The sequence below is a fragment of the Coregonus lavaretus genome (assembly GCF_964263955.1).
Source record: "Coregonus lavaretus genome assembly, contig: HAP1_SCAFFOLD_1090, whole genome shotgun sequence".
NCBI classification, from domain to species: Eukaryota; Metazoa; Chordata; class Actinopteri; order Salmoniformes; family Salmonidae; genus Coregonus; species Coregonus lavaretus.
The window spans coordinates 61,620-74,139 of record NW_028156824.1 but is presented as its reverse complement, the minus strand read 5'-3'; the positions used below and the strand labels follow the sequence as shown (position 1 = coordinate 74,139).

At 38.5% G+C, this 12,520-nt stretch overlaps 1 protein-coding gene across 1 annotated transcript; it reads right to left on the bottom strand.

Annotated features, from left to right (window-relative positions):
• Positions 1–5,465: 5,465 nt before the first annotated feature.
• Positions 5,466–9,701, bottom strand: LOC311119658 (stonustoxin subunit beta-like; the record flags this gene model as incomplete). The annotated part of the gene is made up of 5 exons (XM_084194329.1): positions 5,466–6,025; positions 6,516–6,562; positions 6,912–7,085; positions 8,093–8,266; positions 9,676–9,701. 5 exons carry the CDS (start codon positions 9,699–9,701, stop codon positions 5,466–5,468), a joined length of 981 nt encoding a protein of 326 aa, XP_084050455.1.
• Between the last annotated feature and the right edge of the window lie 2,819 nt (positions 9,702–12,520).

The following is a 12,520-nucleotide window of genomic DNA, read 5'->3' as shown; positions in this document are numbered from 1 at the left end:
GAGTATCAAGCATGGTTTAGGATCATTCACAACAGAGCTCTTAAAGGGGCAACGGCATCTTAAAACCGGAGTATCAAGCATGGTTTAGGAACATTTACAACAGAGCTCTTAAAGGGGCAATGGCATCTTAAAAACCGGAGTATCAAGCAAGGTTTAGGAACATTCACAACAGAGCTCTTAAAGGGGCAACGGCATCTTAAAACCGGAGTATCAAGCATGGTTTAGGATCATTCACAACAGGGCTCTTAAAGGGGCAACGGCATCTTAAAACCGGAGTGTCAAGCATGGTTTAGGAACATTTGCAACAGAGCTCTTAAAGGGGCAACGGCATCTTAAAACCGGAGTATCAAGCATGGTTTAGGAACATTCACAACAGAGCACTTAAAGGGGCAACGGCATCTTAAAACCGGAGTATCAAGCATGGTTTAGGAACATTCACAACAGAGCACTTAAAGGGGCAACGGCATCTTAAAACCGGAGTATCAAGCATGGTTTAGGAACATTCACAACAGAGCACTTAAAGGGGCAACGGCATCTTAAAACCGGAGTATCAAGCATGGTTTAGGAACATTCACAACAGAGCTCTTAAAGGGGCAACGGCATCTTAAAACCGGAGTATCAAGCATGGTTTAGGATCATTCACAACAGAGCTCTTAAAGGGGCAACAGCATCTTAAAAGGGCAACTTTGTAATAGAAACCCCCCCAACAACAATTCTGAGTGAATAATAATAATAATAATAATAATAATAATAATAATAATAATAATAATAATAATCAGGAAGTTGTGTCCAATGGGGTAAATGCAGATGGACAAAGCCCATGCTTCATTTATAGCCACTATGCTGCATCCGTTGGGCTACAGGGGATCATGCTTATTGCTAATAGAACATCTGAAATTGACCATGAATACAGGCTATATGGTTCAATATGTTAAAATCATTTACATTCTGATAATAGACCATGCATATAGGATATATGGTTCAATATGTTAAAATCATTTACCATCTGATAATAGACCATGAATATAGGATATATGGTTCAATATGTTAAAATCATTTACCATCTGATAATAGACCATGCATACAGGCTATATGGTTCAATATGTTAAAATCATTTACCATCTGATAATAGACCATGAATATAGGATATATGGTTCAATATGTTAAAATCATTTACCATCTGATAATAGACCATGCATACAGGCTATATGGTTCAATATGTTAAAATCATTTACCATCTGATAATAGACCATGCATACAGGATATATGGTTCAATATGTTAAAATCATTTACCATCTGATAATAGACCATACATACAGGCTATATGGTTCAATATGTTATAATCATTTACCATCTGATAATAGACCATGAATATAGGATATATGGTTCAATATGTTAAAATCATTTACCATCTGATAATAGACCATGAATATAGGATATATGGTTCAATATGTTAAAATCATTTACCATCTGATAATAGACCATGAATACAGGCTATATGGTTCAATATGTTAAAATCATTTACCATCTGATAATAGACCATGCATACAGGCTATATGGTTCAATATGTTAAAATCATTTACAATCTGATATTAGACCATGCATACAGGCTATATGGTTCAATATGTTAAAATAATTTAACATCTGATAATAGACCATGCATATAGGATATATGGTTCAATATGTTAAAATAATTTAACATCATCTTTACCAATATCTTATTGGGCTCATTCATGGAGGTGGAAATGATATTTTAGATGGTGTCAGCATCATTGTATTTTCATAGATTCTGGAGTAGCACGGCCTTTTTCTTGTCACCAGAATTGAGCTTATTAGAACTGAGCTTCTCAAGAAGTTTCCCCAGGAGCACCCTGGGAACCCTAAGCAAGGGGACTGGAATTGGTCAAATTTGCAGTTTAATACATTTACAAAAAATGATCCTCTTTTCGTAAAAGCATGACGGTCATGACTTGTTTACGTGAAAGGCGAGATTAATTTAGCACAAGACAATCAATCTGAGGTCGACGTAAGGATATATTTTTTTGCTTTAACCCCTGAGATTTACCTGTTCTACGAGTATGAATGGTCTGAGGCAGGCGTTAGATTACAAGCGTTTTCCAGTGTAACGTTAATAACGATGGTTTTGGGGAACTGCTCAGAGATTTAACGATGCTCCTACAAAGGTTCTAGCGATGAACTTAGCCTTAAGATGCTTTTGGGAAACCGGATCCTGGATGAGACCATCTGCTAAATGACTAAAATGTCAAATGTAAGGTTTTAAATACAAATATCATATTACTGTTTTTTTTAAAACATTTTTTAAGTATTGATTTCACAAATATTATATTTGTACAGTTCTTTATTAAAAATGTAGTTATTTTTTACATTTGACTGTGTAAAACCTAGCAGTACTACTTATTTCTCTGAGAGTGAGGCAGACATATATTTGATTATTTGTCTTTCTGAAATGAAAGCATCAAATTATAGATTTTAAAGAAATACATGCCTGTCATTGAACAATAAAGGCTAATATACCAACATTTCTGAAAATGGATATATAGCGTTTTGGAATGAAACTCTTCTGATGTTTCCCCATCTGAGCTCAGAGTAGATGAGAGACTGAGGGGCGGTTTCCCAGACAGAGTTTAATTGAAGTCAGGACCAGGTAAATTCTACTGAAGTATCTCCACAATATCCCCACACGTCTTATTACCTGTTCTGTCTGTGTCCCGTATACTCCCTCTCCGGCGTTCCAGGTCACCAGTCTGCTCATTATTATGCACACCTGTCACCATCGTTACGCCCCCTGCGACCAATCAGACTCACCTGGACTCCATCACCTTCCTGATTACCTCCCCTATATCAGTCACTCCCTTTGGTTCCTTCCCCAGGCGTTATTGATTCTGTTTCAGGGCTTCATGTCTGTACGCTACTCCTGTTTCTTGTTTTGTTCTATGTATTATTAAATTAACTTCCTGTACTTGCTTCCTGACTCCCAGTGTTCACGTTGCAGTCTGGCTGTAGCAGGCTGCCTAGTAAATTAAATGTATTTGGCTCCAATACACTAAAACATGTAAGCACAATGTTGTCCTCATCAATGTAATTTGCAAGAACAAAATATTCAAACGTTCTGTATATGAGCTCCACTGCTCAATACTTTCATCAAACTGTCCAATGTTTCCAACAATTTCAGCCATTTTTCATTTCTCAATAGGCTCCTGATTGTCACTCACTTCAGTATTGTCCTCAACCACAGTAATATATTCCTCAGTCACGTGATCTTCATTCACTTCACTCACTGACGTTTCCTCAAGTTCGCTCATTTAGCAGATTTAATTAAAAGGTTCGTCTTCACAGTTAAATAAATGTCATTTCCTTTAATCATGTTGTTTTCCCACTCCGATGTCCGTCTCCAGTCCTTTTCTGCCGTCCATGACGATGTTAACTCTCTCTCTTAGCTAGCTGGACTATGCACTTGCCTCTGCTAGCAATACACTGTGCTAACATTAGCCTATTCTGTACCACAGAAAATAACAGTTTTAAACAGTTGTAAAAACCCACTGCTTCCAGACAGAATAGTTCCTGTAGATTCAGACTTACTCATCACCAATCTTTTGTTATGTCTGGTGGGTTTCATAACCACGTCTGTATAACAATTCAATAATGATGAGACGAGAGAGTTCAACCATTTATCTGGAACGTGATCATCTCAACACATACTAACCCCCATGATACTCTGCGGCACTATTCCAATACACAGCAAATATATTAAGTAAATTATTAAGTAATATTAAGTAAAATTAAGTAAATGGACACTAAGTAAAACTCATAGAGGACTTTAAATGTTCAGTTGTAGAAAGTAGGGCCATGGGATAGGGTCAGAAAGGTCAGTATGTTTGATAACTGGTTACAGAGGTGACATAACAAGCATAAGGTCCATTATAACACAGTGAAGTAGAGGTGGGAGCTAAAAGCAGACATGGACAGTGAGACGGTGTGAGGAGGTCAGGGGTGAAACACTAGATCAGGACAGGTAGAAATGGCAGGGCTGGAAATAGACAGAGAGACACATTATGATCATGGCTCACACCTGACCTGAGACACCCAAACAGAAGATGCCATAGCAAAGTCCTGTCCAGTAGGCTATATGGGATTTCCTTTCATCAAAATCCAGAACGTGGACATGAGGCATTTGTCAATTAAACGTTACTTTAAAGCTTTAGTGAAAGGATGGAATGACTTAGTGTTACTAACATTTAGTGAAAGGATGGAATGACTTAGTGTTACTAACATTTAGTGAAAGGATGGAATGACTTAGTGTTACTAACATTTAGTGAAAGGATGGAATGACTTAGTGTTACTAACATTTAGTGAAAGGAAGGAATGACTTATTGTTACTAACATTTAGTGAAAGGATGGAATGACTTAGTGTTACTAACATTTAGTGAAAGGAAGGAATGACTTATTGTTAGTAACATCATGTCAAACATAAAACATTTAGAACTGCTATTTTTTATTATACTGAACTAAAATATAAACACAACATGCAACAATTTCTAAGATTTTACTGAGTTACAGTTCATATAAATTGAAATACTAAATTCATTAGGCCCTAATCTCTGGATTTCACATGACTGACAGGAATACAGATATGCATCTGTTGGTCACAGACACTTTAAAAAAAGGTAGGGTCATGGATCAGAAAACCAGTCAGTATCTGGAGTGACCACCATTTGCCTCATGCAGCGCAACACATCTCCTTCGCATAGAGTTGATCAGGCTGTTGATTGTGGCCTGTGGAATGTTGTCCCACTCATCTTCAATGGCTCTGTGAAGTTGCTGGATATTGGCCGGAACTGGAACACGCTGTCGTACACGTCTATCCAGAGCATCCCAAACATGCTCAATGTGTTTTTTCTCAGCTTCCAGGAATTGTGTACAGATCCTTGCGACATGGGGCTGTGTATTATCATGCTGAAACATGAGGTGATGGCGGCGGATGAATGGCACGACAATGGGATCTCATCATAGTATCCAGTATCCAGTGTGTGTCCAGTGTCCAGTGTGTGTGTGTGTGTGTGTGTGTGTGTGTGTGTGTGTGTGTGTGTGTGTGTGTGTGTGTGTGTGTGTGTGAGTGTGTGTCCAGTGTGTATGTGTGTGGTGCATCTGAACCGTTCTCACAGGGCGCAGGATCACGGAAAGAGACAGACACAGAGTTACCATGGTTATTATTTACAGGAATAAACTGGCCCAAACTGGTGTGTTTCTCCATGTATTGTCATATTGTGACCAAGCATAAAACACATGATTAGAGTGAAACATCATGTTGTGTTTGACACAGAGACACTGAAGAGGAGTCATACCAAACATAACACCCTGGATAGAGGGGTTGACACACTAGAGAGATATTCTACATTGTTGCTCCAGTGTGTCTTACTGAACATGACCATGATCAGAGTGAAACATCATGTTGTGTTTGACACAGAGACCACCTGACACAGGGACACTGAAGAGGAGTCATACCAAACATTAAACCCTGAATAGAGGGTCTCAGTGAATGTGGTGTAGAATGTGTACAGGTGGGTCAGTGTGTCAGAGGAGACTGTGTAGAAGGACAGAGTGCCGGCTGGCCAGTCCAGATACACTCCTACTCTGTGGGGGCTGGAGGAGGGGACGTCTAAGGTAGTGAGATTGTTATTGTGACAGGCTCTGTAACTGTCGTCAGTGAAGAGCAGACTCCAGGACTTGTCATTGTATCCAAGCCAACAGTCATTACCCTCTCCTCTCCTGCTGATTCCTTTATATGTCACTCCTATATCAACCCTTTCCCCACTCCACTCTACCTCCCAGTAACAGCGCCCAATCAGACCCTCTCTATTCAGCACCTGTCCATAGTCCTGAAATCTCTCTGGGTGATCAGGATACGAATGCCATTTCTCTCCCATATGTGTCACCTTTCTGTTCTCCTCAGACAGAGAGAGGACTCTGTTTACTGTGTTTGGGTCCAGTGTGAGATCACAGACATCTGATGGATGAAACCAGACACAATATTAGAAATCATCATCATTCACATTAGAATGTTAACTCACTTTTCACTAATTCATTTAATGTAGATGTTTCTAGGTATCAAAAGGAGAAGTTAAGGTAACTTGAGACTTGTTGAATGGTCATATGTTATACTGTATGGTAATATAAAACACACTTAATCCCATTAAATACACACACACACACAGACACACACACACACACACACACACACACACACACAGCGGTATGCATGCATGAACACAAACACACATTTCTAAAGTAACACAAACACACACCACACACACACACAGACACACACATTGTCAAAGCAACTCTTTCTAAACTTTGGTGTCCCTGATTTGTGCTTCTGTAGAACTACAGCTGATATTTAATATGACCAAGTAAGTAATGATGGTGGTCTTTGACTTTGACTTCACTTGAATTAAGACTTATTCTTAGTCATATTCTTCACAACAGTCAACACTCACATTTTCTAAGTACAGGTTTCATTGTGTTCTCTCCACCATGTTCCACACTGTAGCGGTAAGCAGAAGAACAGACTGTCATTGAGGGATACACCTGAACTCACACACACACACACACACACACACACACACACACACACACACACACACACACACACACACACACACACACACACACACACACACACACACACACACACACACACACACACACACACACACACACACACACACACACACACACACACACACACACACACACACACACACACACACACACACACACACACACACGGTCAGCATATAACTTTGTCCAAGTGGTTGTCAGAGTGATTGTCTTAACTAGCCTGATAACTCCAACATGTCTGATATGAACATTGACATAAACCCTCTACATACTTGAGTTTCTCCAGTCTGCAGTGTGGATCCTCCAGTCCAGCAGAGAGCAGTCTGACTCCTGAGTCTCCTGGGTGATTGTAGCTCAGGTCCAGCTCTCTCAGGTGTGAGGGGTTTGACTTCAGAGCTGAGACCAGAGAAGCACAGCCTTCCTCTGTGACTAGACAGCGTGACAGCCTGCAAAGAGTCAAATCATATTAAAACCACACTGCTATTCTTTGGTGGTGAAAATAGTGGCAGCATATTTTTTCAAAATGTTTAGATACATCAGTGTCCTGAAACCTGCCATATCTATTCATAAAATAATGTTTCATTATTGGAAATGACAAATTATCAAAGTATTGCTTGTAGATAGAAACATGCATATTACAAATATTTGAGTAGACTGACCAGACCAGTTTAAAAAGCAGTATCAGTCAAAAGACAGACAGTGAGGTTTCAGATTTAGATTGTATTGAGTATACAGTCCACACCATATCTATTTTGACAGTGAAGCTAACATTTTAAATGTGGCTCTATACTCCAGCATTTTGTATTTGAGATCAAATGTTTCATATGAGGTGACAGTATATAATGTCACCTTTTATTTGAGGGTATTTTCATGCATATCTGTTTCACCGTTTAGAAATGAAAGCACTTTATGTATCTAGTCCCCCCATTTGAAGAAGTCATAAGTATTCTGACCAATTCACTTATAGTGTATTAAAGTAGTCAAAAGGTGAGTATTTGGTTGTAAACTCATTGGTTGGATTTGCAGTTTGTTTTGGTTGTGTTTTGGGTTATGTTTTGCCCAATAGTAACTGAATGGTGGATGATGACTGGATTAATCTTCTGTCTAAGTGAGTAGATAACATGTTTCTAAACACTACTAAATTAATCCTGATGATGCCATGATAAAGAAAAATCATGAATGAATCATGAATAATAATGAATGAGAAAGTTACAGAGGCTACAACATAACAGCTAACCTCTCACCATTAACCTCAAATAAAAGGTGACATTATGTACTGTTGCCTAATATGAAACATTCTATCTCAAATCCAAAATGCTGGAGCATAGCACCAAATGTAAAACTGTAAGCTTCACTGTCCAAACACATATGGTGTGGACTATGTGTGCCTGGCAAACACATGTGGATCTGGTGAACAAGTTATCAGTTGTTGACCAACTACAGGAATACTGACCTCAGAGTCTCCAGTTTACAGTGGGGATTCCCCAGTCCAGCAGAGAGCAGCTTCACTCCTGAATCCTTCAGGTCATTGTTACTCAGATCCAGCTCTCTCAGGTGTGAGGGGTTTGACTTCAGAGCTGAGACCAGAGAAGCACAGCCTTCCTCTGTGACTAGACAGCCTGACAGCCTGCAAAGAGTCAAATCATATTAAAACCAAACTGCTATTCTTTGGTGGTGAAAATTGTGGCAGTATATTTTTTCAAAATGTTCAGATACATCAGTGCGCTGAAACCTGCCATATCTACTCATAAAATAATGTATCATTATTAGAAATTATCATACTATTGCTTGTAGATAGAAAAATGTATAGTACAAATATTTGAGTAGACTGACCAGAGCAGTTTAAAAAGCATTATCAGTCAAAAGACATACAGTGAGGTATCAGATTTAGATTGTATTGAGTATACAGTCCACACCATATCTAGTTTGATAGTGAAGATAACATTTTAAATATGGCTCTATACTCCAACATTTTGGATTTGAGATCAAATGTTTCATATGAGGTGACAGTATATAATGTAACCTTTTATTTGAGTGTATTTTAATACATATCTGTTTCACCATTTAGAAATGAAAGCACTTTATGTATCTAGTCCCCCATTTGAAGAAGTCATAAGTATTCTGACCAATTCACTTATAGTGTATAAAAGTAGTCAAAAGTTTAGTATTTGATCCCAAACTCATTGGTTGCATTTGCAGTTTGTTTTGGTTGTGTTTTGGGTTATGTTTTGCCCAATAGTAACTGAATGGTGGATGATGACTGGAGTAATCTTCTGTCTAAGTGAGTAGATAACAGGTTTCTAAACACTACTAAATGAATCCTGATGATGCCATGATTAAGAAAAATCATGAATGAATCATGAACAATAATGAGTGAGAAAGTTACAGAGGCTACAACAAAACATGCTAACCTCTCACCATTACCAATAACATAGGGGGTATGATCCTTGTTCCTCTGTAACTTTCTCATTCATCATCATTCACGATTCATTCATGATTATTCATAATCATGGTAGTATCCACATGAATGTAGAAGTGTTCAGAAACATCTTCTATTCTTACTGACAATACAAGTGAAGTGACTCCAAAATGACAGGACATTATTCACCATTCAGTTTCTATTAGGAAAAACATAATCTAAAACACAACCAAGACAAACTGCAAATGTATTCAACAAGTTTGTAGAATCACAAGCTTGATGTAATCACTGCAGGTAAGGAATATGGGACCAAATACTAAACTTATGACTACATCATTGATATACACTGAGAATAGAGTCGGCCCGAGAATTTAACCCCGTGGAACCCCCATAGAGACTGCCAGAGGTCCAGACAACAGTCCCTCCGATTTGACACATTGAACTCTATCTGAGAAGTAGTTGGTGAACCAGTCGAGGCAGTCATTTGAGAAACCAAGGCTATTTAGTCTGCCAATAAGAATGCGGTGGTTGACAAAGTCGAAAGCCTTGGCCAGGTCTATGAAGACGGCTGCGCAGTACTGTCTTTTATTGATCGCGGTTATAATATCGTTTAGGACCTTGAATGTGGCTTAGGTGCACCCATGACCAGCTCGGAAACCGGATTGCATAGCGGAGAAGGTACGGTGGGATTCGAAATGGTCAGTGATCTGTTTGTTAACTTGGCTTTCAAATACTTTCGAAAGGCAGGGCAGGATGGATATAGGTCTGTAACAGTTTGGATCTAGAGTGTCACCCCCTTTGAAGAGGGGGATGACCGTGGCAGCTTTCCAATCTCTGGGGATCTCAGACATTACGAAAGAGAGGTTGAACAGGCTAGTAATAGGGGTTGCCACAATTTTGGCGGCTAATTTTATAAAGAAAGTGTCCAGTTTGTCTAGCCCAGCTGATTTGTAGGGGTCCAGATTTTTCATCTCTTTCAGAACACCAGCTGTCTGAATTTGTGTGAAAGAGAAGCGGGGGGGGGGGGCATGGGCAAGTTGCAGCTGAGGTTGCAGAGCTGGTGGCCGGGGTAGTGGTAGCCAGGTGGATCATTCTGAATCATGGTAGCATCCACATGAATGTAGAAGTGTTCAGAAACATATTCTATTCTTACTGGCAATACAAGTGAAGTGACTCCAAAATGACAGGACATTATTAACATTTCAGTTTCTATTAGGAAAAACATCATCTAAAACAAAACCAAGACAAACTGCAAATGCATTCAACAAGTTTGTAGAATCACAAACTTGATGTAATCACTGCAGGCAAAGAATATTGGACCAAACACTAAACTTTTGACTAATGGAATTTGTCCAAATAATTACGACTTAAAAAGGGCGAACTAGATACGTAAAGTGCTTTCAATTCTAAACGGTAAAAAATATATATTTATGAATACCTTTAAATAAAAGGTGACATTCTGTACTGTTGCCTAATATGAAATATTATATCTCCAATCCAAAATGCTGGAGCATAGCGCCAAATTTAAAACTGTAAGCTTCACTGTCCAAACACATATGGTGTGGACTATGTGTGCCTGGTAAACACATGTGGATCTGGTGAACAGTTATCACTTGTTGACCAACTACAGGAATACTGACCTCAGAGTCTCCAGTTTACAGTGGGGATTCCCCAGTCCAGCAGAGAGCAGCTTCACTCCTGAATCCTTCAGGTCATTGTTATTCAGATCCAGCTCTCTCAGGTGTGAGGGGTTTGACTTCAGAGCTGAGACCAGAGAAGCACAGCCTTCCTCTGTGACTAGACAGCCTGACAGCCTGCAAAGAGTCAAATCATATTAAAATCACACTGCTATTCTTTGGTGGTGAAAATAGTGCCAGTATATTTTTTCAAAATGTTCAGATACATCAGTGCGCTGAAACCTGCCATATCTATTCGTAAATGCATGTTTCATTATTTGAAATGCCAAATTATCAAAATATTTGCTTGTAGATAGAAAAATGCATATTACAAATATTTGAGTTGACTGACCAGACCAGTTTAAAAAGCAGTATCAGTCAAAAGACAGACAGTGAGGTATCAGATTTAGATTGTATTGAGTATACAGTCCACACCATATCTATTTTGACAGTGAATCTAACATTTTAAATGTGTCTCTGTACTCCAGCATTTTGGATTTGAGATCAAATGTTTCATATTTGGTGACAGTTTATAATGTAACCTTTTATTTGAGGGTATTTTAATACATATCTGTTTCACCGTTTAGAAATGAAAGCACTTTATGTATCTAGTCCCCCATTTGAAGAAGTCATAAGTATTCTGACAAATGTACTTAAATAGTCCAAGTTTAGTATTTGGTCCCAAACTCGTCGGTTGCATTTGCAGTTTGTTTTGGTTGTGTTTTGGGTTATGTTTTGCCCAATATTAAAATGGTGGATGATGACTAGAGTACATTTCTGTCTAAGTGAGTAGATAACATGTTTCTAAACACTACTAAATTAATCCTAATGATGCAATGATTAAGAAGAATCATGAATGAATCATGAATAATAATGAGTGAGAAAGTTACAGAGGCTACAACAAAACATGCTAACCTCTCACCATTAACCTCAAATAAAAGGTGACATTCTGTACTGTTGCCTAATATGAAACATTCTATCTCAAATCCAAAATGCTGGAGCATAGCACCAAATGTAAAACTGTAAGCTTCACTGTCCAAACACATATGGTGTGGACTATGTGTGCCTGGCAAACACATGTGGATCTGGTGAACAAGTTATCAGTTGTTGACCAACTACAGGAATACTGACCTCAGAGTCTCCAGTTTACAGTGGGGATTCCCCAGTCCAGCAGAGAGCAGCTTCACTCCTGAATCCTTCAGGTCATTGTTACTCAGGTCCAGCTCTCTCAGGTGTGAGGGGTTTGACTTCAGAGCTGAGACCAGAGAAGCACAGCCTTCCTCTGTGACTAGACAGCCTGACAGCCTGCAAAGAGTCAAATCATATTAAAACCACACTGCTATTCTTTGGTGGTGAAAATAGTGGCAGTATATATTTTCAACATATTCAGATACATCAGTGTCCTGAAACCTGCCATATCTATTCATAAAATAATGTATCATTATTAGAAATTATCATACTATTGCTTGTAGATAGAAAAATGTATAGTACAAATATTTGAGTAGACTGACCAGAGCAGTTTAAAAAGCATTATCAGTCAAAAGACATACAGTGAGGTATCAGATTTAGATTGTATTGAGTATACAGTCCACACCATATCTAGTTTGATAGTGAAGATAACATTTTAAATATGGCTCTATACTCCAACATTTTGGATTTGAGATCAAATGTTTCATATGAGGTGACAGTATATAATGTAACCTTTTATTTGAGTGTATTTTAATACATATCTGTTTCACCATTTAGAAATGAAAGCACTTTATGTATCTAGTCCCCCATTTGAAGA